A 25,387-nucleotide genomic window follows, 5' to 3' on the forward strand; every position below is an offset into this window, starting at 1 on the left:
ATAGTAATGAATCTGATATGCTCTACTCTCCTTTGGTTTCTTATATATCATCCATATATCATTCATTCCATTCACTTAAAGCATCATCCTCATTTCCTGGTATTTCTGTTGGTGATTGGTCAAGAGAAGTTGAATCTTTGTATCTTGTTGAACTCAGCTCAGACTGTATCTCAGTTGTTGAGGCTTTTTCTCCCCAGAAAGACTTGACTGCCCCCCTGGAGAAAAAGCAGAAACAAAACAAAAGTCCATCAAGAACTGAAAACCAGGGGCGGCTGGGTGGCTCAGTGGGTTAAGCCTCTGCCTTTAGCTCTAGTCATGATCTCAGGGTCCTGGGATGGAGCCCGCATCAGGTTCTCTGCTCTCTGGGGAGCCTGCTTCCCCCTCCCCCGGCCCCTGCCTACGTCTCTGCCTACTTGTGATCTCTCTCTGTATCAAATAAATAAATAAAAATCTTTAAAAAAAAAGAACTGAAAACCAAAACTAAGTAGATATATATAATTTTCTATATTTAGAAGTGCCTCCTTAGTCATAATGTGTTTTTAGTTTGTGGTATATCCACTATATTTATGGTAGTAGATGAGTCCTCAGACTGTACTCATGTAAGTGTTAGAAATATTCTTTTAAAAAAATGAATTGGGGCACCTGGGTGGCTCAGTTGGTTAAGTCTCTGCCTTCAGCTCAGGTCATGGTCCCAGGGTCCTGGGATCAAGCCCCACATTGGGCTCCTTGCTCAGCAGGGAGCCTGCTTCTCTCTGCTTGCTTGTGCTTGCTCTGTCTCTCTCTCCCTTCCTCTCTCTGTGTTAAATAAATAAAATCTTTTAAAAAAAATTAGAGTAAGTTAAACTAACCAAGTTTTAGAGTTGTGAAAACTACAACTGAACGATACAAATTTCATTCAAAACCTTTTTTTTTTTGCAATTACTATGTAAAATTATAAGCATTGCACATATTTCTCTCTCATGGTGGGAAGCAAGTCATGAGCTCAGGTAGCCTGAAGTAGAATAGTTACAGGAGGTATACGGGGTGTTCGACTGTTTCAAGACACATGTGGGAGGCCTCAGGGGTAGGGCTTTGGTTTCATCAAACAAACGGGGAGGAGGGGGACAACAAGGAGGACATCAAGTCAGGGTGATGACTCAGTTCAACCCTTCACCTACCAGTTTATAATTATGAAGATAAGTATAAAGATCACGAATATACAGATAATAACTCCTATGGTCAGCACAAAAACTAGGACTGCATCAGTGTCTGGTCGGCTTGATCTTTTCATTTGCAATTCTAGAGAAAAAACACATATCTGATGATTATCACCACTGGGGAAAAAAAAAGAGATATATCTAAATGGAAACTTTATAGCTAAAAAAAAACAAGAAATTTTAAACACAAAGAATTAGTGGAAAGAAAGTTATTATTAGCAAACTTGCTCATCACCTTTGAAATGTCCTTTTCAAACATGAAGAAAAGTCAAAAGAATTGAACAATGAACATCCTGTACTCCCATCACCTAGACACTATCATCAACATTTTATAATCCATTTACCCATCCTTCTATAAATTCATTGACCCATCTTATTTTTCAATGCATTTCAACATAATTTGCTAATGTCTTCACACTTCCCATAAAAATCTTTAACAGGCATATCAAACAAGTTCAATACTTGCTTTCATTTTTTTCTTTTGAAGTAAAATTTATGGAATTGCACAAAGATTTTCAATGTACATTTACTTAATTTTGGCAAATGCACACACACATATGTGATTCAAACCGTATGAAGACACAGAATATTGCTATACCCCATCAACTTCCTTGAGCCCCTCCCAGTTAATTCCTGACACATCCTCCGGAGGGAACTACTCTACTGATTTCCTTTTCCACCACAGATTAGTTCTGCCTATTTTAGAACTTCATAGGAATGGAAACATACACTACGTATTCCTTCATGTGAGACTTTTTTTACTCAGTTCGTTTTAAAGATTCACCCTTAATGTTGCAGGTATCAATAGTTTTTGTTTTTTGTAGATGAGTAGTATTCCAATTTGTTCATTCATTCTTCTACTGATAGACATCTAGGCCATTGCAGCTTTAAGCCATTATAAATATACTTCTATGAATATTTTTATGCAAGTTGTTTGCAAACATACATTTTTCACTTCTCTTAAATACCTAAGAGTGGAACTGCTGGGTCATAGGGTAGAGTTACTCTTTAGTTTTCCAAGAAACTCTAAGATCTTTGCCCAAACTGATTGTACTGGTTATACATGTTTTGTGAATTTTTTTCTCTGAGGTTTTGGCTTGTGTATTCATTTTTCTAATGATTTCTTTTAATGGGCTAAAGTTTTTAATTTTGATGAAGCCTAATTTATCAATGTTCCCTTTTATGGTGACTGTTTTCTGAGTCATAACTAAGTAAACCTTGCCTATTCCAGTATCATGCAGATTTTCTCCTATGTTTCCATTTTAAAGATTTATGGTTTTAGATTTTACATTTAGGACAATGACATATCTCTAATTTTTATATATGTTGTAAGATAGGGTTTGAAGTTATTTTTACAAAAATATCCACACAGCACTTTTAAATTATTCTTTCTCAAATCTTTCTGCTCTTCCTGCAAATAAGTCTATTTAAGAGACAAAGCCAGTCTATTGCATGTATTATAATATTGCTACATTGTAAATTGGTGAAAAGCCAGTTTGCATCAAATATTACTTACTTTACCAATTGTATAGCTTTCTTGTGGTTCTTCTCAGTTCCCCAAATTATAGGATCCTAAAGAATTTGTGTGGAGAAGGACCAGAGAGATCACCAGATGGAACTACTGAATTACACAGATAAGTGAACCAACGTTCGGGCCCATTTAATGATTTGCCAAGCTATGTTTTATATATTATAATATTTTAATTTTAGTAAGTACCACTTTACCAGAAGCAGTTTCCTATATGGGCAATCTCAATTGCTTATTTGTCTGGATTTTCGTCCTACTCTTTAAACACCATGGCGTACAATTTTTCATTTTCCTTAGTGATTCCAGCACTATAAACTCAATTAGTGATCTCACTAAATAGTTCCAAGTGTGACAGAGAAATCACATCATACTTACATTCCAACATTGTTGGATTTTTCAAATATTCTTTTTTTTTTATAATTTTAGATTGACAGAGGCAATGAGTTGTTTTTTTTTTTTTTTAAGCTAAAATGAAAGACACCTTTTAGGATTAAAACCTGAGAAGAACAAATGCAAAATTCCATTCCATTTATTCACTACCTTACAATACTAGCCATGAGAGGATGAAGACTGAGAGGTATAAAGATTTTACTTTATTTCAAGGGTAGTCTTCTTGCAAGGATCACTTTTATATCTAGACTACTTTTATACCTAAAAAAAAAAAAGGCTGCATTTTCTTTTGAAATTTTTAAATGAAAAATAGACTGAATTTCAATATTCTCACTTCTTAGAAAAACTAAGCTAAGGTTTACATTCGTTTTCTAGGGCCACAGTAACAGAGTACCACAAACTGGGTGACTTAAAAACAACAGAAATTTTTTGTCTCATAGTTCAAGAGACTAAAAGTCTGAATGCAAGGTATTGGTAAGGCCACCCTCACTCCAAAGGCTCTGGGGGTGGTCCTTCCTTTCTTCTTCCTACTTCTGGTGGCTCCGAATGTTCCCTTATGGCTTATGGCAACATACCTCCAGTCTCTGCCTCTGTTTTCACATGGCTGTCTTCTCCCTGTGTGTCTTTGTGGCTTCACATGACATTCTCTTCTCTCTCGTTCTGTATTTGTGCCCAATTTTCCCTCTTCTTATAAGGACACCAGTCATAGTGAATTAAAGGCTCACTCTATTCTAGTAGGTATGACCTTATCTTAACTGAATAAATCACATCTGCAATGATTCTATTTCTAAACACAGTCACATTCTGAGGTTCTAGGAGTTAGGACTTGAGAAGGGAGACACAATTCAATCCATAACAATGCCTAATTATAAAGACAACTATTGTGGAAGTGAAAAATCTGATGTATAGAGGATGGATAGGAAATTTTCATTAACTAAACCATATTTACCCTAAAGATATTTCAATTGTGTACTTGTTTCAAGGCAGTACCATACTGTGCTGACATTTATAGACAAAATATTTGTTTGATGTCTAAACAGCCAAAAGCGTCTATCACAGTGGTATTCCCAATTGTCATTTTTAAAAGAAACTAACTGATACCAAAGTGTTCTAGAAACATTTTGTCATTTAACCAGATCAGGTACTGAGATGACAGAGGTAACCCACCAGCCTTGGACTGCTACAAGAGAGAAGTTGGGAGTTGGGGGAAATTGGAGGGGGAGATGAACCATGACAGACTGTGGACTCTGAGAAACAAACTGAGGGTTTTGGAGGGGAGAGGGGTGGGGGGTTGGGTGAGCCCGGTGGTATGTACTAAGGAGGGCACATATTGCGTGGAGCACTGGGTGTGATGCATAAACAATGAATCTTGGAACACTGAAAAAATAAAATAAAGTTAAAAAAACAAAAAAAGTATTATGAGCTGTCAAGGCAAAAAATAAATAAATAATTTTTTTAAAAAGAGAGAAGTCAACTTTGTTTCATTTAAGGGCTAACATTTCAGGATCTGTGTTCTAGCCCTTAGCTTACACACTGTCAAATGCATATTGACTTCTATGAAACAAACTGAGGGTTACTGGAGGGGAAGGGGGTGGCGCGAATGGGGTAACTGGGTGATGGGCATTAAGGAGAGCATGTGACGTAATGAGCACTGGGTGTTACATACAACTGATGCATCAATGAACACTACCTCTGAGACTAATAATATACTATATGTTAACTAAATTTAAATAAAATAAACTTTTTAAAAAATCTTCCAATCATATGAGGAACTATGGTCCTAAGAAGGACTAGGTTGTGGGGACAAAAAACCGAGAATGGTTTCCAAAAAGTTTTAATATACTGAACTAGTACTCACTGAGGTATTTTTTAGTTTGATGAGGTTTGATCTTTTCTTGCCTTTTTTAGCACTTTATTGAAATTATCCTCTTAATAACACTTGATACCTCAACTTAAGATTATAAGCTTTCGGGGCACCTGGGTGGCTCAGTGGGTTAAAGCCTCTGCCTTCAGCTCAGGTCATGATCCCAGGGTCCTGGGATCGAGCCCCACATTGGGCTCTCTGCTCAGTAGGGAAACTGCTTCCTTCTCTCTCTGCCTACTTGTGCTCTCTGTCTGTCAAATAAATAAATAAAATCTTAAAAAAAAAGATTATAAGCTTTCATCATGAATGTTTTTTTTAAAGGTAGTAAAAACATTAAAGAAACTTATAGTTTATTTTTAAAAGTCAGCTCTGAAACACTTTAGCTTATTTCCATTTTAATAAACAGTGTTATGCTGAAAGATGTTTCTAAACTATAGCATACATTTCTTACTTGGGATTGAGAAAAAGCTTCAAGAAATCCATGAATTCTCTTAAAAAGTAGCTTTTAGCATATTTGTCTATGTGGGTATTTTTCTGGGAAAAACCTCCTGAGCCTTGATTGGATTCTCAAAAGAACTTGTGACCAAAGCCCCTCATACCTTCAACAACAATGACAACCAAAATAAAATGGTTAAGAGCAAAATGAACAAAAAGAAATAATTGGATATATTAGATATCATAGTCTAAACTGAAAGGACATGCCCATTGATCCATTTTGCAAGGGAGGCACAGTTTCTCACGTGTAAAATTATATTCAAGATAAGATTTGTTTTTTGTAGGCGGGACTATGCTGATGAAGTCCCATTGAAGGAAGATAGTTTTTTTCTCTGGTCCTCAGGACACTCAGTTCATTTGGTCAAGTTCATCAGTTGATTACTATAGTCTGCAAAAGACAGAAGAGCTTGTTCCATTTGCTATCAAGATTGAGATTTGTGGGGTGCCTGGGTGGCTCAGTGGATTAAGCCGCTGCCTTCGGCTCAGGTCATGATCTCAGGGTCCTGGGATTGAGCCCCGCATCGGGCTCTCTGCTCTCCAGGGAGCCTGCTTCCTCCTCTCTCTGCCTGCCTCTCTGCCTATTTGTGATCTCTCTCTGTGTCAAATAAATAAAATAAAATCTTAAAAAAAAAAAAAAGATTTGTTTTTTGTGACATATATTGAGGACTGCATTATTATTTCATCAAAAATATTTTCTTCAAATGAATAATTTTTAAAGGACCATGTTTTGATGTTTCTTAATTTTATCATTTTACTATATCAAAAATTTTGTAAGCATCCATGAGGATTCCATGTACCCATTTTCACTTCTGTGATAGAAGTAAGAGACTATAAGTCAGGTTAGAGCACTGTTCTTTGGAGATGCTTCAGGAATGCACTGAGTTCCCCAAAGTGAAACACATCTGACTCTACCTTGTGAAAAAGAAATTAAGCACCACCTTGTAGAAAGTCTAAATGATATAAGCCAGTGGTTTCCCAGAGGTTGTCTCCAAATCAGCAATACCTAGGAACTTGTTACAAATGTAAACTATGGTGTCACCTCACCCTAGATCTACTGAATCAGAAACTCTGGGAGTGGGGCTATCAGTCTTGTTCAAGGAGCTCTCCAGATGATTTTGTTGCCTTTTAGAGTTTGATATAAGCAAAAAAAAAAAAAAAAACATTACTGGGCACTTACCACTTGTTGTATAGACTGTGAATTTCACAGATGCTATTATTTCATTATTATCCAAAGTGGAACACTCAAAAACCGAGGGATGAACTTCCCTGCGTACTTCCAGGATTGCTGAATCATTTGCAAGGATAATGGGTTGCTATTTAAAAAGGAAAAAAAAAAAGTGCCAACATTCTTCATGTAAACTTAAGATCAGGAAACAATTTATTTCCCATAAGGAAAGAATAATCATTATCTCTCAGTCTAGGACAATAATTAATTATGCACATGGATTTTAGAGTCAGACAATCCAGACATCAATAATCCTACCACTTCTGCCTGTGTGACCCAGGACAAGGTACCCTCTGCTTCTCAGTTGCTTATCTGTAAAATGCGTATAATGATAAGGATTACCTCATAGATTGTTATGTGGGTTAAAAGAAACTGTAGTGTTTGATGTTGTCTGATATTTAATAAGCCCTCCATTAATGTTAGCTATTATTATCAGCATCCAATTCCTATATTTAAAAATAAAGACTTTGCTTCCAAAATAGAATACTTTATATAAAAGGGATGTTTTTAAATTCTGATAATAGCTGACCCCAAGACATATGCACAGTTTCACCCCCACTTAATAATATAATTATTATTGCATTAAAATTCAATTCAATTAAAATCTCAATAATAACAAAGTTGTAAGATTTTAACTTCATTTTTGCAAACTGCTTCTAAAGAGTTAGTTTTCTGGTAGACATCAAGCACTGGGAAAAAATTTTTATCACTCACTAGCAATGACCACGTTACATATGTTTATTACTTACTTGGTCTGGCCTTAGAAGTTTCCAAATATATTTGAAGCGATTTACAGGAGATGTATGAATACATGCTAGTCTAACACTTTCAAGACTTTCCGAAACTGGTCTACCCCCTAAAAACAAGAAAAATTAAATACATATATACTGTTAGGCATTATAAATTGTTTTATACAAAGGCTACTTTTAAAAGCCACTTTCAGTATTAAAATCAACTATATGCTGGAAGTTCTCAAAATTATTATTTAGGGTTTGAATGTAGATGAGTAGAGAGGAGTGATGGATGCAAGGCAAAGTCACCAAAAGCAGCAGCTGGGAAATACCATAGCTGTGTGTTCCTTCAGCAGAAAAAAAATAGCAAGGGCAACCAGTTTAGTGATATATTAGATTCAACTTTGAGATCTGCTAGTGGCTTTCAATTTACTGGTTAGGGACCACTCCCCAACCCGCCCTGACTAGAGATAATGAAATCTCAAAGTAGTGTAATATGATAAAGAACATCTTTCAAAGTTCCCAATTTAAAGTTTGCCAATCTGTTCATAAAATGTCATTACCAAAGTGTCAAAAGTGTTTCACTATAGGACAGCCTTGACCAGAGACTCTGAGTATAATAAGCTTCCAGTGTATTATGGAGACTATATGCTAAATTTTAGACATCACTGACAAATATAAGGCAAAGGCAGAAAGGTACTCTGAGCTTTAACTGTCTAGAGAAGTGGAATTTTAAGTTTTATTATAATTTCCTTTCAATATATCAATTGCTCAATTCCTTCCACCCATGGCAACCTGAGGTTAAGACTATTTCCCCAGAGTAAAGTCTTCCCCCTCATCTCCCTCCAGTACAGAGTCCAACTCACAGCCACAATCTACTGGTCCACGGCATTCTTCCACCCGTACAATACACTTGGATTCACCCCCAGGGCATCCATTTGTTAGTATGACTTCTCTAATACCAACACCTTTGGTGAAAGAAATCAGCAGATGTTAAGAAAAATTCATTCCACTTTCTTTATTTTTCCATCTAGGTCTTTTTTGAGACTCTTCTTCTAATTTCAGAAGTTAAATTCCTAAATTCAGAGTGATAATGCTTAGAATATTTTTATGCCCCTCATTTTGAATTATTTCATAAAACAGCATTTCCCAAAGTGAGTTACATGAAACACTAGTTCCTCTAGTTGTCACCATAAGAAAAAAGATTCCAAAATTATACACATTGAAAATGATACATTAACTAAAATTAAATTGTCCTCTTTATTACAGGATTTTGGGGGAACTTTTTAAAAAATATGCTAGTAAATTAATGAGCTATTCTGTGTGAAGTTATATAGCTCAAAGATGTAAAATTTTTAGATTTTTAACACCTTTAAAATCAGAAATCAGAATTTATCTTAGAATTGCCAGCATGTGAAAAATAGGCAGCATTTCTCCTTTTTTAGAGGTGCATAAAATACACTTCTCATAGCTGATGAAAGTCTTAGATTTGATGAAATACAGTAAGATGCAGGGTCTCACAAATTTGTCTGGCCAAGAAAGTTTTAGAAGTAGTCTTGGAGCTCTGAAGGACATTCCAAAAATCACATTTTAAAACATAAATAAGGGGAGCCTGTGTGGCTCAATGGGTTAAGCCTCTGCCTTCGGCTCAGCTCATGATCTCAGGGTCCTGGGATGGAGCCCCGCTTCGGGCTCTCTGCTCAGTGGGGAGCCTGCTTGCCCCTCTCTCTCTGCCTGTTGCTCTGCCTACTTGTGCGCTCTCTCTCTCTCTCTCTCTCTCTCTCTGTTAAATAAATAATTAATTTAAAAAACATTTAAAACATAAACATGCTTTTTAATATTTAGGTTGGTAAGATCTCTGTATTAAATAAAGGAGGACAAACTATTAATGACCAAATTTCAATTTCTAACAAGATACTCTCTTGAGTGCTATGGTGAGTGCTGTGAAGTGTATAAGCCTGAGGATTCACAGACCTGTACCCCTGGGGCAATAATACATTATATGTTAATTTTTTAAAAAATCAATCACATGCTCCACCAGCTGAGCCAGCCAGGTGCCCCTAAATTGTAATAAATGTAGTCAAATAGCCTGAAATTATATTTTATTTGTTTGCATGTTCCAATAAAGCCTTATTTATGGGGAAAAAACAAGATACTCTCTTGAGAATTACCACACTTTTTCATAACACGAAATCAAGTCTTTACTAACAGATCTCAGCTCTCCATTGGGTTTGCTTTTCACCACAGAATTGAGGAACATGATAAAATGTCCTTTCTCAGCAAACACATCCTATGGTAAGTGACCTGTGATAAGAGAATGTAGCCAGAGGCTAAGGAACAATCCATCTTGATTTCCCTGTCTACCAGATTCCCTTTCGGGCTCTAAAAATGTTAATCATAAACCCATTCTCAAGGGCAAGGGAGAGTTGAAGTCTAGAGATGACTTAAAACAGTGCTTCTCAAACTTTAGAGTGCATGCAATCACCTGGAAATCTTATTAACAGGCAAATTCTGATTCAGTAGGTCTGGAGTAGGTTCTGAGATTCTGCATTTCTAACAAGCTCCCAGATGATAATGATGCAGCTGGTCTGTGAACCAAACTTTGAGTAGCAAAGGAGAGGACTCTACATGAGATAAGGAGATCAAAGGTTGGAAGAGGAAAGATCTCTTTTCTTTTTAATTTTTCAGTTATAATTCCAGTAGAGTTAACATATAGTGTCTTATTAGCTTCAGGTATACAATATAATGATTCAACAATTCTATACATTACTCAGTGCTCATCATAAGTGTACTCTTTGAGGAAAGATCTCTTTTGATTAAAAGAGATGCCTAAGAATGGCTGCAGTATAGCGTCACTGAATTTATAAAAAGTACCTCTCTAGATGCACAGCCTTATTCTGAAATGCATAAATATTTTCCAAGCAAGTTTATTTATGAATTTATTTAGCCAAATGCAGTTCATTGCGATAATGTGTGTAGGTGTGAGATTTTCTGTAACTCCAAGTAACACTAAAAATCTGCCTGGGTATTCCAGAAAAAGAAAACTTTTTGACTGCTAAAATATTGTTTTGAGAGTTCAATAGAATTTTCAACTAAGTGCTTTTGCTCCTCTAAATAGTTGTTTTAAACTGAAAATATTTTAAATGTAAAATGTTGCCTTTTAAGGTATATTTCTCCTTAGAATTTATCAGCATCTGACATATGTTTTAATATTACTGTTTTGGGTTTTTTATGATGTTCAGTTAATCAATATATATCATTAGTTTTTGATGTACTGCTCAATGATTCGTTAGCTGCATATAACACCAAGTGCTCATCACCACACATATCCTTCTTGATAACCATCACCTGGTTACCCATCCTCCTCCCCCCTCCCTTCTGTAACCTTCAGTTTATTTCCCAGAGTCAAGAGTCTCTCATGGTTTGTCTCCCTCTCTGATTTCTTCCCATTTGGTTTCCCTCCCTTCCCCTGTGGTCCTCTGTGCTATTCCTTATGTTTCACATATAAGTGAAACCATATGATAATTGCCTTTCTCTGCTTGACTTATCTCACTTAGCATAATACACTCCAGTTCCTTCCATGTCAATGCAAATGGTAAGTATTCATCCTTTCTGATGGCTGAGTAATATTCCATTGTATATACAAACCACATCTTTATCCATTCATCTGTTGAAGGACATCTTGTCTCTTTCCACAGTTTGGCTATTGTGGACATTCCTGCTATGAACATTGGGGTGCATATGCCCTTTCTTTTCACTAATCTGTATCTTTGGAGTAAATACCTAAAGTAGTAGTAGTACAATTGCTGAGTTGTAGGATAGCTCTATACTTCTTGAGGAACCTCTATGCTGTTTTCCAGAGTGATTATACCAGCTTATATTCCCACCAACAGTGTAGGAGTGTTCCCCTTTCTCCACACCCTTGCCCACATTTGTTGTTTCCTATCTTATTAATTTTTGTCATTCTAATTGGTGTAAGGTGGTATCTCACCATGGTTTTGATTTGTATTTCCCTGATGACTAGTGATGCTGAACATTTTTTCAGATGTCTGTTAGCCAGTCATATGTTTTCTTTGGAGAAGTGTCTGTTCATGTCTTCTGCCCATTTTTTGACTGGATTATTTGTTTTTTGGGTGTTGAGTTTGAGAAGTTCTTTATAGATCTTGGATACCAGCCCTTTATCTGAAATGTCATTTGCAAATATCTTCTTCCATTCCGTGGTTTGCTTCTTAGTTTTGTTGACTGTTTCCTTTGCTGTACAAGAGCTTATGATCTTGACGAAGTTCCAAAAGTTCATGTTTGCTTTTGTTTCCTTTGGAAATATGTCTTTGGAGATATATCTTCAAAGAAGTCGCTATGGCCGATGTCGAAGAGGTTACTGCCTATGTTCTCCACTAGGATTTTGATGGATTCATGCCTCAGATTTAGATCTTTCATTCATTTTGAGTTTATCTTTGTGTGTGGTGTAAGAAAATGTTCTAGTTTCATTCTTCTGCATGTGGCTTTCCAGTTTTCCCAGCACCACTTATTGAAGAAACAGTCTTTTTTCATTGGATATTCTTTCCTGCTTTGTTGGAAGATTAGTTGATCATAGAGTTGAGGGTCCACTTCTGCACACTCTATTCTTTTCCATTAATCTGTGTGTCTGTTTTTGTGCCAAAACCATGCTGTCTTGATGATTAAAGTTTTGTAACAAAGCTTGAAGTCAGGCATTGTGATGTCCCCAGCTTCGGTTTTCTTTTTCAACAATCCCCTGGCAATTCAGGGTCTTTCTGGTTCCATACAAATTTTAAGATTGTTTGTTCCAGCTTCATGAAAAAGTTGACAGTATTTTGATGGGGATTGCATTGAACATGTAGATTGCTCTGGACAGCATAGATATTTTAACAATGTTTATTCTTCCAATCCATGAACATAGAATATTTTTCCATCTTTTTGTGTCTCCCTCCTTTTCTTTCATTAAGTGTCCTGTAGCTTCTAGAGTATAGATCCTTTACCTCTTTGGTTAGGTTTACTCCTAGGTATCTCAAGGGTTTTGGTGCTATTATAAATGGAATCAATTCCTTAATTTCTCTTTCTTCAGCTTAATTTTTAGTGTATAGAAATGCAACTGATTTCTGTGCATTGATTTTGTTATCTGCCACATTTCTGAATTACTATACATGTTCTAGAAACGTTGGAGTGGAGTCTTCCGGATTTTCCACATAAAGTATCATGTCATCTTTGCCAATTTGAATGCCTTTTATTTCTTTTTGTTGTCTGATTGCTAGGACTTCTAGTACTATGTTGAAAAATAATGGTGAGATTGGGCATCCCTACTGTGCTCCTGACCTTAAGGGAAAAGCTTTTAGTGTTTCCCCATTGAGAATGATATTGGCTGTGGACTTTTCATAGATGACTTTTATGATATTGAGGTATGTTCCCTCTATCCCTATATTTTGATGAGTTTAAATCAGGAAAGGATAATGTATTTTGTCAAATGCATTTTCTGCATTAACTGAGAGGATCATATGGTTCTTGTTTTTTTCTTTAATTAATGTGCTCTATCATGTTGATTAATTTCTGAATGTTGAACCATACTTGCATCCCAGGAATATATCCCACCTGGTTGTGGTGAATAATTCTTTTTGGAAGGAACTCAAACACTTGGAAGTTAAAGAACATCTTGCTAAAGAATAAGTGGGTCAACCAGGAAATTAAAGAACTTAAACAATTTATTGAAACTAATGAGAATGAAAACACAATGATCGAAAACCTATGGGATACTGCAAAGGTGGTCCTAAGAGGGAAATTCATAGCCATCCAAACATTTCTCAAAAAATTAGAAAAATTCCAAATGCACAAGCTAATCTTACATGTAAAGGACCTGGAGAACGAATAGTAAATAAGGCCTAAACCAAGCAGGAGAAGATAAATCATAAAGATTTGAGCAGAATTAATGAAATATAAACCAGAAAAACAGTAGAACAGTTCATTGAAACTAGAACCTGGTTCTTTGAAAGAATTAATAAGATTGATAAACCTCTGGCCAGACTTATCCAAAAGAAAAGGGAAAGGACCCAAATTAATAAAATCATGAATGAAGGAGGAGAGATCATGACTAACACCAAGGAAATAGAAACAATTATTAGAAATTATTACCAGCAACCATATGCCAACAAATTAATCAATCTAAAGAAATGGACACATTCCTGGAAACTTGTAAACTACCAAGACTGAAACAGGAAGAAATAGACAATCTGAACAGACCAATAACCAGCAAGGAAATTGAAGTAGTAATCAAAAACCTCCCCAAAAAACAGAGTTTAGGGCCAGATGACTTCCTGGGGAATTCTACCTAACATTTAAAGAAGAAATAATACCTATTCTACTGAAGTTGTTTTAAAAAAAAATAGAAGTGGAAGGAAAACTTTCAAATTCATTTTATGAGGCCAGTTTTAATATTGTTTTTTGTCTTTGCCCCTATATACACTCCTTGAAGGCAAGGAGTTTCCTCTGCTTTGTTCTAGCTCTTAAAACAATACATGACACATTGTAGGCAAAATTCAAAACATTATTTGATGAATGAATAAATATATAATTTCTGAAACACATTTTTAAATAATAGAGTAATACAACAAAAATTGCTAGAATTCCCATAAAAATAATTCTGTGAAATTTCTCAAGGCAGCAAAGTAAATTACAAATGAATATTCACAATTTTATTACATGTATTCTTCTAATTTGTGACTGACCCACTAAGGTTAAAGTAAAAAATGGCTTTAAAATTCTCTCAAGGGACAGAAAGTAGAATAATGATTATCAGGAACTGGGGGGAGGGGAGAGCAGAGTTAGTGTTTAATGGGTATGGAGGTTTTACTTCAGGATAATGAAAAAGTTTTGGAGATGGTTGGCAGTAATGGTTACACAACAATGTGAACATGTTTAATGTCACTGAGTTGAATATTTAAAAATGGCTAAAGTAGTAAATTTTATGTTAGATTTATTTTGCCACATTAAAATATGTTAACTCAAATATAAATAATTCAGGTGTATTTCTTTAAAAAAATCATTCTGCTCTAGGTTTGCATGGATTTTTCTGTCTTCTTACCATTTGGTTTTTGTCTTTCCCTAACTTCACTATCCTTTTTCCAAGGCAGTTCTATTTAGAATAAACTTAATTTCATTGTGAATTATCTATTGTCTTCTCAGCATGCTAGTCTATAGTAGTTCTCAAAGTGGTTGCCAAAAGATAGTCTTTTAATCAGCAGCATTGGCTTTATTTGTGAACTTGAAGGCCTAGTGAGTTAGTAACTCTGGGGTAGGTCCAGCCGTCTGTGGTTTTTTGGTTGTTTTTTTTTTTTTTTTAAAGATTTTATTTATTTATTTGACAGAGAGAGATCACAAGTAGACAGAGAGGCAGGCAGAGAGAGAGAGAGGGGAAGCAGACTCGCCGCTGAGCAGAGAGCCCGACGCGGGACTCGATCCCACGACCCTGAGATCATGACCTGAGCTGAAGGCAGCGGCCCAACCCACTGAGCCACCCAGACGCCCTTTTTGGTTTTTTTTTTTTTAAGATTTTATTTATTTATTAGTCAGAGAGAGAGAGAGAGCACAGGCAGACAGAGTGGCAGGCAGAGGCAGAGGGCGAAGCAGGCTCCCTGCCGAGCAAGGAGCCCGATGTGGTACTCGATCCCAGGACGCTAGGATCGTGACCTGAGCCGAAGGCAGCCGCTTAACCAACTGAGCCACCCAGGCATCCCCAGCCGTCTGTGTTTTAACAAGCCCTGTAGGCACTTAGGGTGAACACTTAAGTTTGAGAAACACTGGTCTATTATAGTATGCGTAGCCTTAATCACACCCCCATGTAAGAGACTTTATGTTCAGTTTCCATTCATGTCATAGTTTTTGAGTATTGTCTTCCCCTCAAAGTTAATACCTCTTTTCTCCAAGACATAACAGATGAATTGGAGAAATGTAGAATTTAGAATAGACTATTACAAATAGGCAAATTTCTTGATTTGCCACACAGTGTGTGGGAAGACATCTGTGAGATGCATCAGAAGATCCTTCAGCTTCTGAACATCTGTGAAATAAAGTTTTACTTGGTGAAGGCAGTTTATGCCAAAAAAATATAGGGGCTGGCTTAAGACTTACACGTTGTGAACTGAAAATATCTTATCTTTTGAGTTTTGTGTGTAAATTATAGCTTGAGAGGTAAATACAAGTACACAAATTACAAACAAAAATTGCCAGTTTTTACCTTCCTCCCCCTCCCAATATAATATTGTTGATATATCTGCTCTTTGCTACTTACCACATGTAACGGTGCACATCCCAAATTCTACTTCTTTGACTACTGTCGTATTTGAAACTAAACATAAAGTGCAAAGATACATTATTTAATCATATGAAAACTTCTCAAAGGGAAATACTCTTACTTGAGGATAAGGGATACAAGCACTTATCATATGGGAAGCAGATAGTTTTTAGTTTTATTGAATCAGAAAAGCAATGTCATTCCTAGTATATTTTCTATTATTGCTTAAATCAAAAGAAGCTTAAACCTTTGAAATGATGAGTTAAATTAGGAAATACTTTGAAAAGGTCTATATTTAAACTTATATAAAATTAAAAATAAATTTTTCATCAGCTCAATACATGGTGAGCTAAAGCTCTCTAGGTAAAACAAAACAAAACAAAACAAAAGCCTGCCAGTCAATTGTGAGGCCCAATTTTTTCTATTCTCTATTTTTCAGGAAGATTTGAGTGCATCATTTCCATCCAAAAATAAGTCCTTATACCAAATATCCATTAAAATTATGTTGTAGAATGGTTCTATACATTCTTAGGTTAAGATGATAAACTATTTCCAAGAATTTATTTCAACACTTTACTTAGCAGGATAATTTAGGAATATAAATGTATTTGAGTAGTTAAGTATTGTTGATTTTTAAATCACAAATTTCTCTGTTTCTACTTGTTCTGAAGTTTGGCATTATTTCCACCAGCTATAGGATATAACCAATTCTTCATAGCAGATTAGGACTAATGTCTCAAAATAAAAAAATATTACATGAGGTGTTAAAATTTTTTTAAGCATTGTATCCTAAATTAACAATATTACATGGGAAAGTGCAATGGAATTGAAGTCCAAATTGCTGTTTCTACAACTAATCATCTGAGTTTGAGCAAATTACATAAACTCTGTCAGGCCCAGTTAGCTCTTCGCAAAAATTTGGAAAGGAGAACCTATCTTATTTGATGATTCTCTAATGAGAATATTTGTAAGAATTAAATGAGTACATAGGTAAAAACATTCTGTAACTTATTTAGTGCTATAAACATGCCTAAGATATCATAACATCACACTCAGCGCACATCACATTTTCCTATTCTGATTTCTGTAAGACAATACCTTCATAAACACTGCTATTCTATGCTTACAAATACAGTTCCCTGAATGCATAGTATGCTCTGATGTATGTATGTTAAATAAATCAATATTGACATTGGGAAATTATTCAGACTATCAAGATCAATTCTGAAATGATGTTTTTGCTTGAGGCACCTGGATGCTTTCTGTTGGCACATTATGAGATATAAATTAAAAGCTTAATCTTGAACATAGAAAACACAGGTAGGAGAAAGAGTTAATACCTTTAGACTTTTATAATCTCTTTTCAAAAGTCACTAAAAAGCTACTAATTAATCAATCAGTCCTATATTCACTACCTATGCTACTTTGAGAAAGTTACTTAAGTTCTCCTAACTTCAAAAAAAAATGGATTTAATAAGATGATTTCTAAAGTCCCTTTTGGCTTTGAGTGCCCATGAGGTCATTCAATGTCTTCCATTTTTTATGGGAATCCTATCATGGTGGGTCAAATAAATTACATGTATCCAGACTTTAGTGTTGTATTTGTCAAAATTTTCTGTTATATGCCAGAGTAAGAAGGAAAAATATGGTCTGAATGTCAATAAATTTTTATGTGTAACTCATTAAACAGTAATATCCACTGATGCTAACTGGTTGGTGTTAATGTGTAAGGAATGATGTATCACAGGATTTTGTCCTATTTAATATTTTTATTAATGACCTGGAAAATATTGGTATCATGCTGAGTCCAGAGATTCTGAAAAACTAGGAAAGATATCAAATATGTTCGGAGATAAATCTGGCTCTAAAAGTGCCACAGTGGAATACTGCATGAGTCTAACAAAATGAAACCTTAGGGAAGTAAGTCTTGCACATTGAGCTGAAAAGTAACTGTCCCCAAAATACGATATGCGGTCTTAATTTGATAGAATAGGTGAAAATGAGTGGAGATTTCAATAGTAATTTCAATAGGCATCAAGACTGTGAAGAGGCCACCCTAAAAATCTACTTGGTTTTTAGACTTTACTGATAAAAGCCTGTCATCCATAATGATGGAGATAATGATCCTATACTTTTTTTGTTCTGACCAGATTTGGAATGTTTCCTTCAATTCTGGACAGCACACTTTAACTGTTGGTATATACCATCAGGGTCCAATATTAATTTTTGAATCCCTTTTTTAAGAGTTAATATATAAGATTGATATTTCATAACTTTTATTCTTCCTCAGAGGTGCTCCAAAGAAAAAGAGAAAATAGTTATATTTATATAGGATAAAACTTAAAGAATGAAACTCATTCTATTTTGCAATTATTATGTAGGTCTCTTGTTGGTCCCTTTTATAAATGTAAGGATATAGGTATAGGAGAACTATAAATCTAAGGGCCTAGGTATAGGTATACCCATCGATTTATAAAAGTTATAGAGTATATAAAAAGTATAAAAGGTGTAAAAGCTATGGGGAAGTATAAGAGGTAGGAATATAAATCTAACACAATATAAATTTTTCCTACATTTTTAAACATTTTGTTATTTCATCATCCATAATGATGGATTTTATTATTTATTAATTATCCCCAACTATGTGTTTTTAAAAGATATAATAAATAATATAGAACAATATTGAATATTAAATATTAGTTATAAAATGGAAGAAAGTTTGGAATTGCCTAGAAGGATGATGAAATTGTAAAATAAATCATAGCTATTAGATCATCCTTTGTTTTCTTATTTCTTTGCCCTAGTATTGCATTGTCTTTCAGGAAGAAGGAAAAGAACTCTGGAGACACATTTCTGGAAGTCTTTTTCAGCTTGCATTGAACACAGTTGAAATTTTTGAATCAATCAATCTTTCTTTCTTTCTTTCTTTCTTTTTCTTTTTGTCCATTAAAGGTAAAAAGAAAATTGACAGAGAAAAAATTTCACAGTTGTTGGGTGAATCAGAAGATGAAGAGAGAGCAGCACCTTACATGCTGATGACGGTGAAACCGATTGCATAAGCAAAATGAGTGAGAGATGATGATAACTTAGATGAATATCCTAGATAAATTTTCTCTAACACAAGAATTAATGAATTAATATTTCACTTCTAAGTATGAAAAGGATATATGGTATTCTCATCTAGTTAGTCTTTCAATAGGAAGGACTTGATCCTAAAATGTTTTGTGAAAAGAAGCTGGACCATACTGCTTTGCTAAAAGGTTATGGACAACATTCTTTCCTTTTTAAAGCTGTTTATCCACCAAAATTTACTTGATAACAGGTTTGTAAATGGACAGATCATGATGCAGGTATGTAAACAAAGGTGACTAAAAGAAAATAGATGATGTAGAAGTGAATAAAATTCACTGGACCAATGATTCTAATTGATGTTTTTAAACCCAAAATGAAAACATTTTGCAATCATGGAGTAAATAACATGGTAGTCTCCTGATCAACAAACCACATAGCTTCATAGTTTTCAAAAGTATTGTGTTTTGACAATGCACAAAGTAATAAACTGGGATCTATTAGAGATGTACCTGAAATCTGGAATCATTTATAAGATGGATACATTTCAGACTCATGCATAACAGTTAGTGAGCATTTAGTTGCATTCAAAATATCTTTCCCATTTGGGATATATACATCTTCAAAACCAGGAAATATGGAATAAAAATCTGGAGTTTTCTATATTTATATTCTAAAATTTCAAAATCGTTGTTTTCATTAAGCCTTTATTCTTATTTTTGTAAATTATTTGTAAAATGCCTTAAAAGTAAAAAAAAATGTCCATTTGATAGCAAATAGTGATGAATGTTTTTACTGGTCCATTGAGAGTTAAAAGGGGCTTTGTCAAATTTTAATAATGGCTCTGGAAATTTTCAAATCTTACACACCTCCAACTGTTTACAGTTCTGAATTTCTCACAGAAAAAGCAACTGTGCATAAAATTGTACATATAAAATTCCGAAGTTCACAGATCAGGAAACTGAGACAATGAGAGAATAAGTAACTTGCCTACATTTTAATTTGTATCCAAGACAACATAACTTCATTGCCTGGGTTTAACTTAAATTCTATTTAGCATTTTACAGGTAGAACAGTTCAATACTAAAACTAATTCAACCACTTTTAAAACTAGAGTGAAGCAACAGCTATTAAATTTTAGAACATGTTTGTTGTCTAGTCTCTTTCACATTTCCAAAGTCAAGGACCTCTCCAAGCTCCTTGTAATGTAATGTTGTGAAGGCAATGCCAACCTCCACCCCACTATTAACCTCAGATGGCTAATTTCTTTCCATAGCTGAAAATCACTGTCATCAGGAAACAAAAGAAAAGCAGATAAATATAACACCTATTCTATACGTATAGAAAACAGGAGATTGCCAGGGATATTAAAAGAATCTTGGCTGGGTTATTTACAGGGAAAGGTATGATTTCTACTGATTTCAAAGGCTGCAAACCAGCAGCTGGACTTCTACCTACCAGGATGTGAGTTACTAACCAATATAACACATGTAATAGCTTGTCAAGTTTTAGTGCTTAATGAGCCAGCAGAATAAGACAAATTTATGGACCAAGCACAGTCTCATTCTCCAGGTACCCAACAAAATCCCTAGTTGCTTGGAAATTGAGTGTACAAATCTTACACCACCACACTACAGAGGTGCTCAAGTGTAGAGCTGCATGAATGAAGCTGACATGGGGCTTCTGGGCAGTTTTGCAGCATTTTGGTCTAAGATGTGTCACAGTAAGGGGAATTCTTAATTCTTTTGAGTTCCAAGCTTAAGAGCAAACGTGGAAAGGAGTAAGACCTCAAGCAATTTGGAACAGGAAAAAAAAAAATCTACAATGGGAAAGAAAAACGTGTAACTGCAAGGAATCAAAATAATTCCCATGGGTGAGAGGTTACTCCCGACTCGTACCCCTTAAAAAAAGTGGGGGGGGGGCATCTTTTTCCTTCTCCAGAGCAATATTTAACAGCAATTCTGTAACAACTTTTGTGTACATGCTTATTTGTTTTTCCTGCTTTGGCTTTGGACAATTAGCACATTCTGTTCAAGGCCATTAGGCATATGAAAAAGTATAAATTCAAGGCTGTCTGCAAGAGAGCTCTACGGATGTTAACAGGGATAATAACTCTCATTGTCCTCCGACGGAGGGCAGGGCTTTGCCCTCAACTGGCCCCTGTCAAGGATCCTCCCGCCCTCACCATCCTCCTCAGCCACAGACTGGGCTTCATTCTCAGCCTCGGTCTCGGTCTCGGTCTCGGTCTCCTCCTCGGCCTCATTCTCGCCCTCGCCCTCGTGGGCCAAGCGGGGATCCTGGGCGGCGGCGGTGACGTTTGTCCCACAGGCGGACTGGAGCCCCGCCAGGAGCAGCCAGCCGACCGTCAGTAGCAGCCCGCTGGAGCAGCCCGCGCCCCCGGGGCTCATGGTTCTCGGCCCCGACGGCCGACCAAGGTGCAGTCGCAGCCGCCGGCTCCTGACAAGAGGTGCGTCGAAGACAGGAGCCGCCAGACTCCGAACCCCCGAGCAGCGCCCGGCAACCATTGAGGCGTCACGGCTCGTCACCGGCGAGCAGAAGGCCACTTGAGGGCCAAGTGCCGTTGGAACGCGCGCGAAGTCGCCCGTCGCACCTCGTTCGGCACTTCCGACGGCGCTTGGGCCGCGCCGCTTGCTTTCCGGCGTGGCAGGTGCACAAGCGGCGGCGACTGCGGCGCGCACAGCCTCCGTTACTAAGCAACCCGCTAGCCACAGCCACTGGCGTTTCTCGCTCACGCTTCTCTCCTATGAGAGACCTTCGTCCTTCTTACGTGTACTCCTCCGCAAACCATATCCCTAGACCCTGAAGCATTCTTCGTGTGACTTGGTTTCCAATTCCTCGCACAGATTATCCAACTCGTCATGTATCAAGAAGGATTTGTCATAGCCTTATTAAGTCCGGTGCCCCAAACTAGATCCAGATCTGCTGGAGAGGCTTGATTTGCAGAGCATATAGGAAGCGCTTTCTTTCTCGGATTTGAATCTTTTGTTAATAATACACCTGAGTGTGTGTTTCTGTTTTAAGATTTTGTGCTGTTCCATCAATTCCATGTGCTGCTGCTTCATGCTAGATTGGGGGATGGGGAGAGAGTGGAAGAGGGGAGCCCGCAACTATTGTCAAGCTTTTTCTACTCCATTCCATATTTGGATAGCTGATGTTTTGGGAACCAAATCTAGAATGTAACCTTTGTCCCTGTTAATTTCTGTCTTCTTGCTTTTGTGCCTGTTTTTTAAGCCTCGCTGATGTTTTTTTGGCCTCTCATTCTGCTGTCATATACTAGATATTTCACCCGTTTGATTTGGGAAATATGTTTCTTTCAGGTCACTAACACAAATGTTAAAAAGGGTAACAGGCCAAGAATAAAATGCTAAGAGGCCACTCTCTGACAATAATCCATTAACCCACACATTGATTTAACCCAAGAATCAATTATTTTACCAAAAAGAAATCCTGTCTTTTGCTAAGGTTGAATCAGACTAGAAGCAAGAATACCTTGGCATTGCCACCTGAATCAGAAAATCTTAGAGGTAAGTACAATTTCCCCCTACCCTCTTAATGGTATTCAGTATCTATATGTCCAATTATATTAAAGAAAGAAACGAAATCCCATTAAGTTCCTTCCATTGGTTGTGTTAATTTCAACAAGTCTGCTTTAATTAATTCAGGATTCTTTAGGAATAGAAACATAGACTTTTTGAGTCAGAAGTTTAGAAATCCTATAATACTCCAATCCCCTAATTTTTAAGTAAGGAGATTAAGAACTGGCTGTCCAGTAAATGGCTCAGGTAAGATCATCCAGCAAATTATTTTTAAAGCAGCGTCTCACAACCATATCTTCTGAATGCTCATTCAGTGCTTAGTGATTCCTAGAATATAAAGTTAGCAATGAAGAAGCATTCAGTGGAATAATTGAGAGTTAAGAGTTCAAGGACTAAAAAAAATTAGGGCTGAATTTTTTTTTTATCTTGTTATTCCAAATTTGAGTAGATCTAACAGCTACAATGTGGTAGTAAGAGAATATTGATGAATAGATGGTTCAGTAGATTTATATATGAAATTTGAGACAGAGCTCATTTGGCTATGCTTCTATATGATATTATCCCATACTTTGAGGTTTAACATCAATTCCTATGAGACATGGGCTGAAGAATAACCTACTGCAAATTGAACTTAAGGCATAAACTCTGGCATTTGGAACATATGTATATCCAGCAAAGGAAGACTAAGAGATAAGCAAGTAACTGAGAAAGGTGTTAGGAGAGTCTTTAGAGCCACTTATTTATAAGAAAAGTAGATTACTTGAAACAAAAGCAGAAATTTTAATTTGCATTTTTCTTACAAAGTTTTCTAGCTGAAATAAGTAAAATGATCAGTATTAAAGTCTGAGTTGGTACTGGGAGGGAGTCTCTGGTAATATTCTATATTAACTAAAAATACCATAAAATACTGTAGTGCCTGAGAAATTTAGGAGGGAAAATAAAGTGGGAAATTTAGGAATGATCTTGAGATACAAAGACCTTTGTGTCATGGTCAAATTAATAAGTCAAAATTTTTCCTTTTTAAATGCTGAGAAAAAATATTGTTTTCAAATACAAACTTTAAAAAGAAGATCTCTGGTGGGTTGCTGGGTGGTACAGTCGGTTAAGTGTCAGGCTCTTGATTTGGTCTCAGGTCATGATCTCGGGGTCCTGATTGAGCCCCACGTCTGGCTCCATGCTGGGCACGGAGCCTGCTTAAGATTCTTTCTCTATTCTTTTCCCTCTGCCCCTCCCCTCTGTGCATTCTCTCTCTCTTAAAAAGAAGAAGAAGAAGGAGAAGGACAACAACAACAATAACAACAACTGTAGTATTTCACAGGCAACATTGTTGAGTGCTTCAAAAATCAATTTAGGGGGGCGCCTGGGTGGCTCAGTGGATTAAGCCGCTGCCTTCGGCTCAGGTCATGATCTCAGGGTCCTGGGATCGAGCCCCGCATCGGGCTCTCTGCTCCACAGGGAGCCTGCTTCCTCCTCTCTCTCTGCCTGCCTCTCTGCCTACTTGTGATCTCTCTCTCTGTCAAATAAATGAATAAAATCTTAAAAAAAAAAAAAGAAAAAATCAATTTAGGACACATTTTTCTGAAAATATTCTTTTTGGGTAAAGGAAGTCCCATAAACTCTAAGGTATGTAATTTAACTCAAGGAAAAATTAATGACCAAATAAACAGCTTCAAAGATAGTCTAAATGAAAATTAAAGGTCTCAAAAAGGAGCTGAACGACTTTACTCTGAAATAAAGAATGTTAAAATATTATCTCTAATAGCAACAATACAAATCACTCATAAAATACTGTGAACATAATGTTATTCATCTAAGTTATAAGAAAAAGTATATCTGTCCTCAACAAACTTACACTATCTCCAGCTGAAGCCACAAATAAGTGAAAAGTAAATATTGAGGACACACTATCAAGAGGGGTTGACCCTATTCTAACCTTTGGATACCAAGGACCAAGAATTATATCCTCAGTCTTCGGACCTGCCTCACTTCAGTTCATTCATCTTCTCTTACCCGGCCTGGCAGTCTTTTGTGACTCTTCTCCACTCCACCCCAAAAAACATATCTTATCTCTCCTCGGCTGACTTTACCTTGAACCTCCTTTGTGTGAGTAAACTTGGCATACCCTCAAGGTGGTAAAATTCCTTTATCTGATCCCCACTATTATCTACCTTAGAGGACCTCAAAAGTACTCTAAGAAGAAACACCAACTTGAAGATTGGTGATAAAAACACAAGATAACAAAGGCCTAAATAAAGGATCGCCATAAAAATGAAAAAAGAAATGAATGAAACTACAAAGGAAGGATTCACAAAATGGAGTGACTACCTGCCTAAAATAGATGAGGGAGAGGAGCCATGTAAAGGGAATTAGGAAAATCAATAGGTGTTTTATTTAGACAGGTTAAGTTGAAGATCAGAAGGTTAAGGTTAAAGTTAAGTTGGAGGTATCAAAGGAAGTCAAGTGGAAATATCCAGTGGGCAGCTTGAGATGACCACACACACACACACACACACACATACACACACACACAAAACGAGAAGATAAAAACCACTGCCAGTGAAAAGATGACCATGAAAAATGCATATGTACCTCCAGTTAATATAATGGTTCTAAGTATTGCTGTAATATTACAAAGTTACTAACATTACTGTATTTATGAAAATAGATGTCACGTTAATACTCTTGAATTGATAAAAAGGATTCCGCATAATAATCCCCCAGAGAGAAGGCCCTCAAACCACTTTTATCCTATTTACCATTTAAAAAAAAAGAATTTCTTCTTCCTGATGCAAGTTCCTAAAAACAGAACATCTCTCCTATCTTTTCGTTTAGCACCCTTACCTCTGTTGTGACCTCATTCTGTGTCCATTCGTTAGAACTGTATTTTTCCACAGTGGAGGGATTTTATGGTAGAAACTCTAGGAAGCCCCCTGGATTTTTGTAGATAGGAATAGTGGTTTCAAATAGTCACATCATCTCAAACTATCACGTGTTCATTTATTAGCTTCATGCTTTTATTTCAGCCTCTCTCCC

The 25,387-nt window shown here is 36.3% G+C and overlaps 1 protein-coding gene across 1 annotated transcript; it reads right to left on the reverse strand.

Moving 5' to 3' along the window:
• Positions 1-58: 58 nt before the first annotated feature.
• On the reverse strand, positions 59-21,322 carry SPACA1 (sperm acrosome associated 1). Its single transcript, XM_046004325.1, has 7 exons — positions 20,983-21,322; positions 15,726-15,782; positions 8,296-8,397; positions 7,448-7,554; positions 6,651-6,786; positions 1,158-1,278; positions 59-215 (listed from the first exon to the last, which is right to left on the reverse strand). The coding sequence occupies exons 1-7, from the start codon at positions 21,320-21,322 to the stop codon at positions 59-61; spliced, it is 1,020 nt and encodes a 339-aa protein (XP_045860281.1).
• Positions 21,323-25,387: the final 4,065 nt, after the last annotated feature.

This window comes from Meles meles, chromosome 5, assembly GCF_922984935.1.
Source record: "Meles meles chromosome 5, mMelMel3.1 paternal haplotype, whole genome shotgun sequence".
Lineage (NCBI taxonomy): Eukaryota > Metazoa > Chordata > Mammalia > Carnivora > Mustelidae > Meles > Meles meles.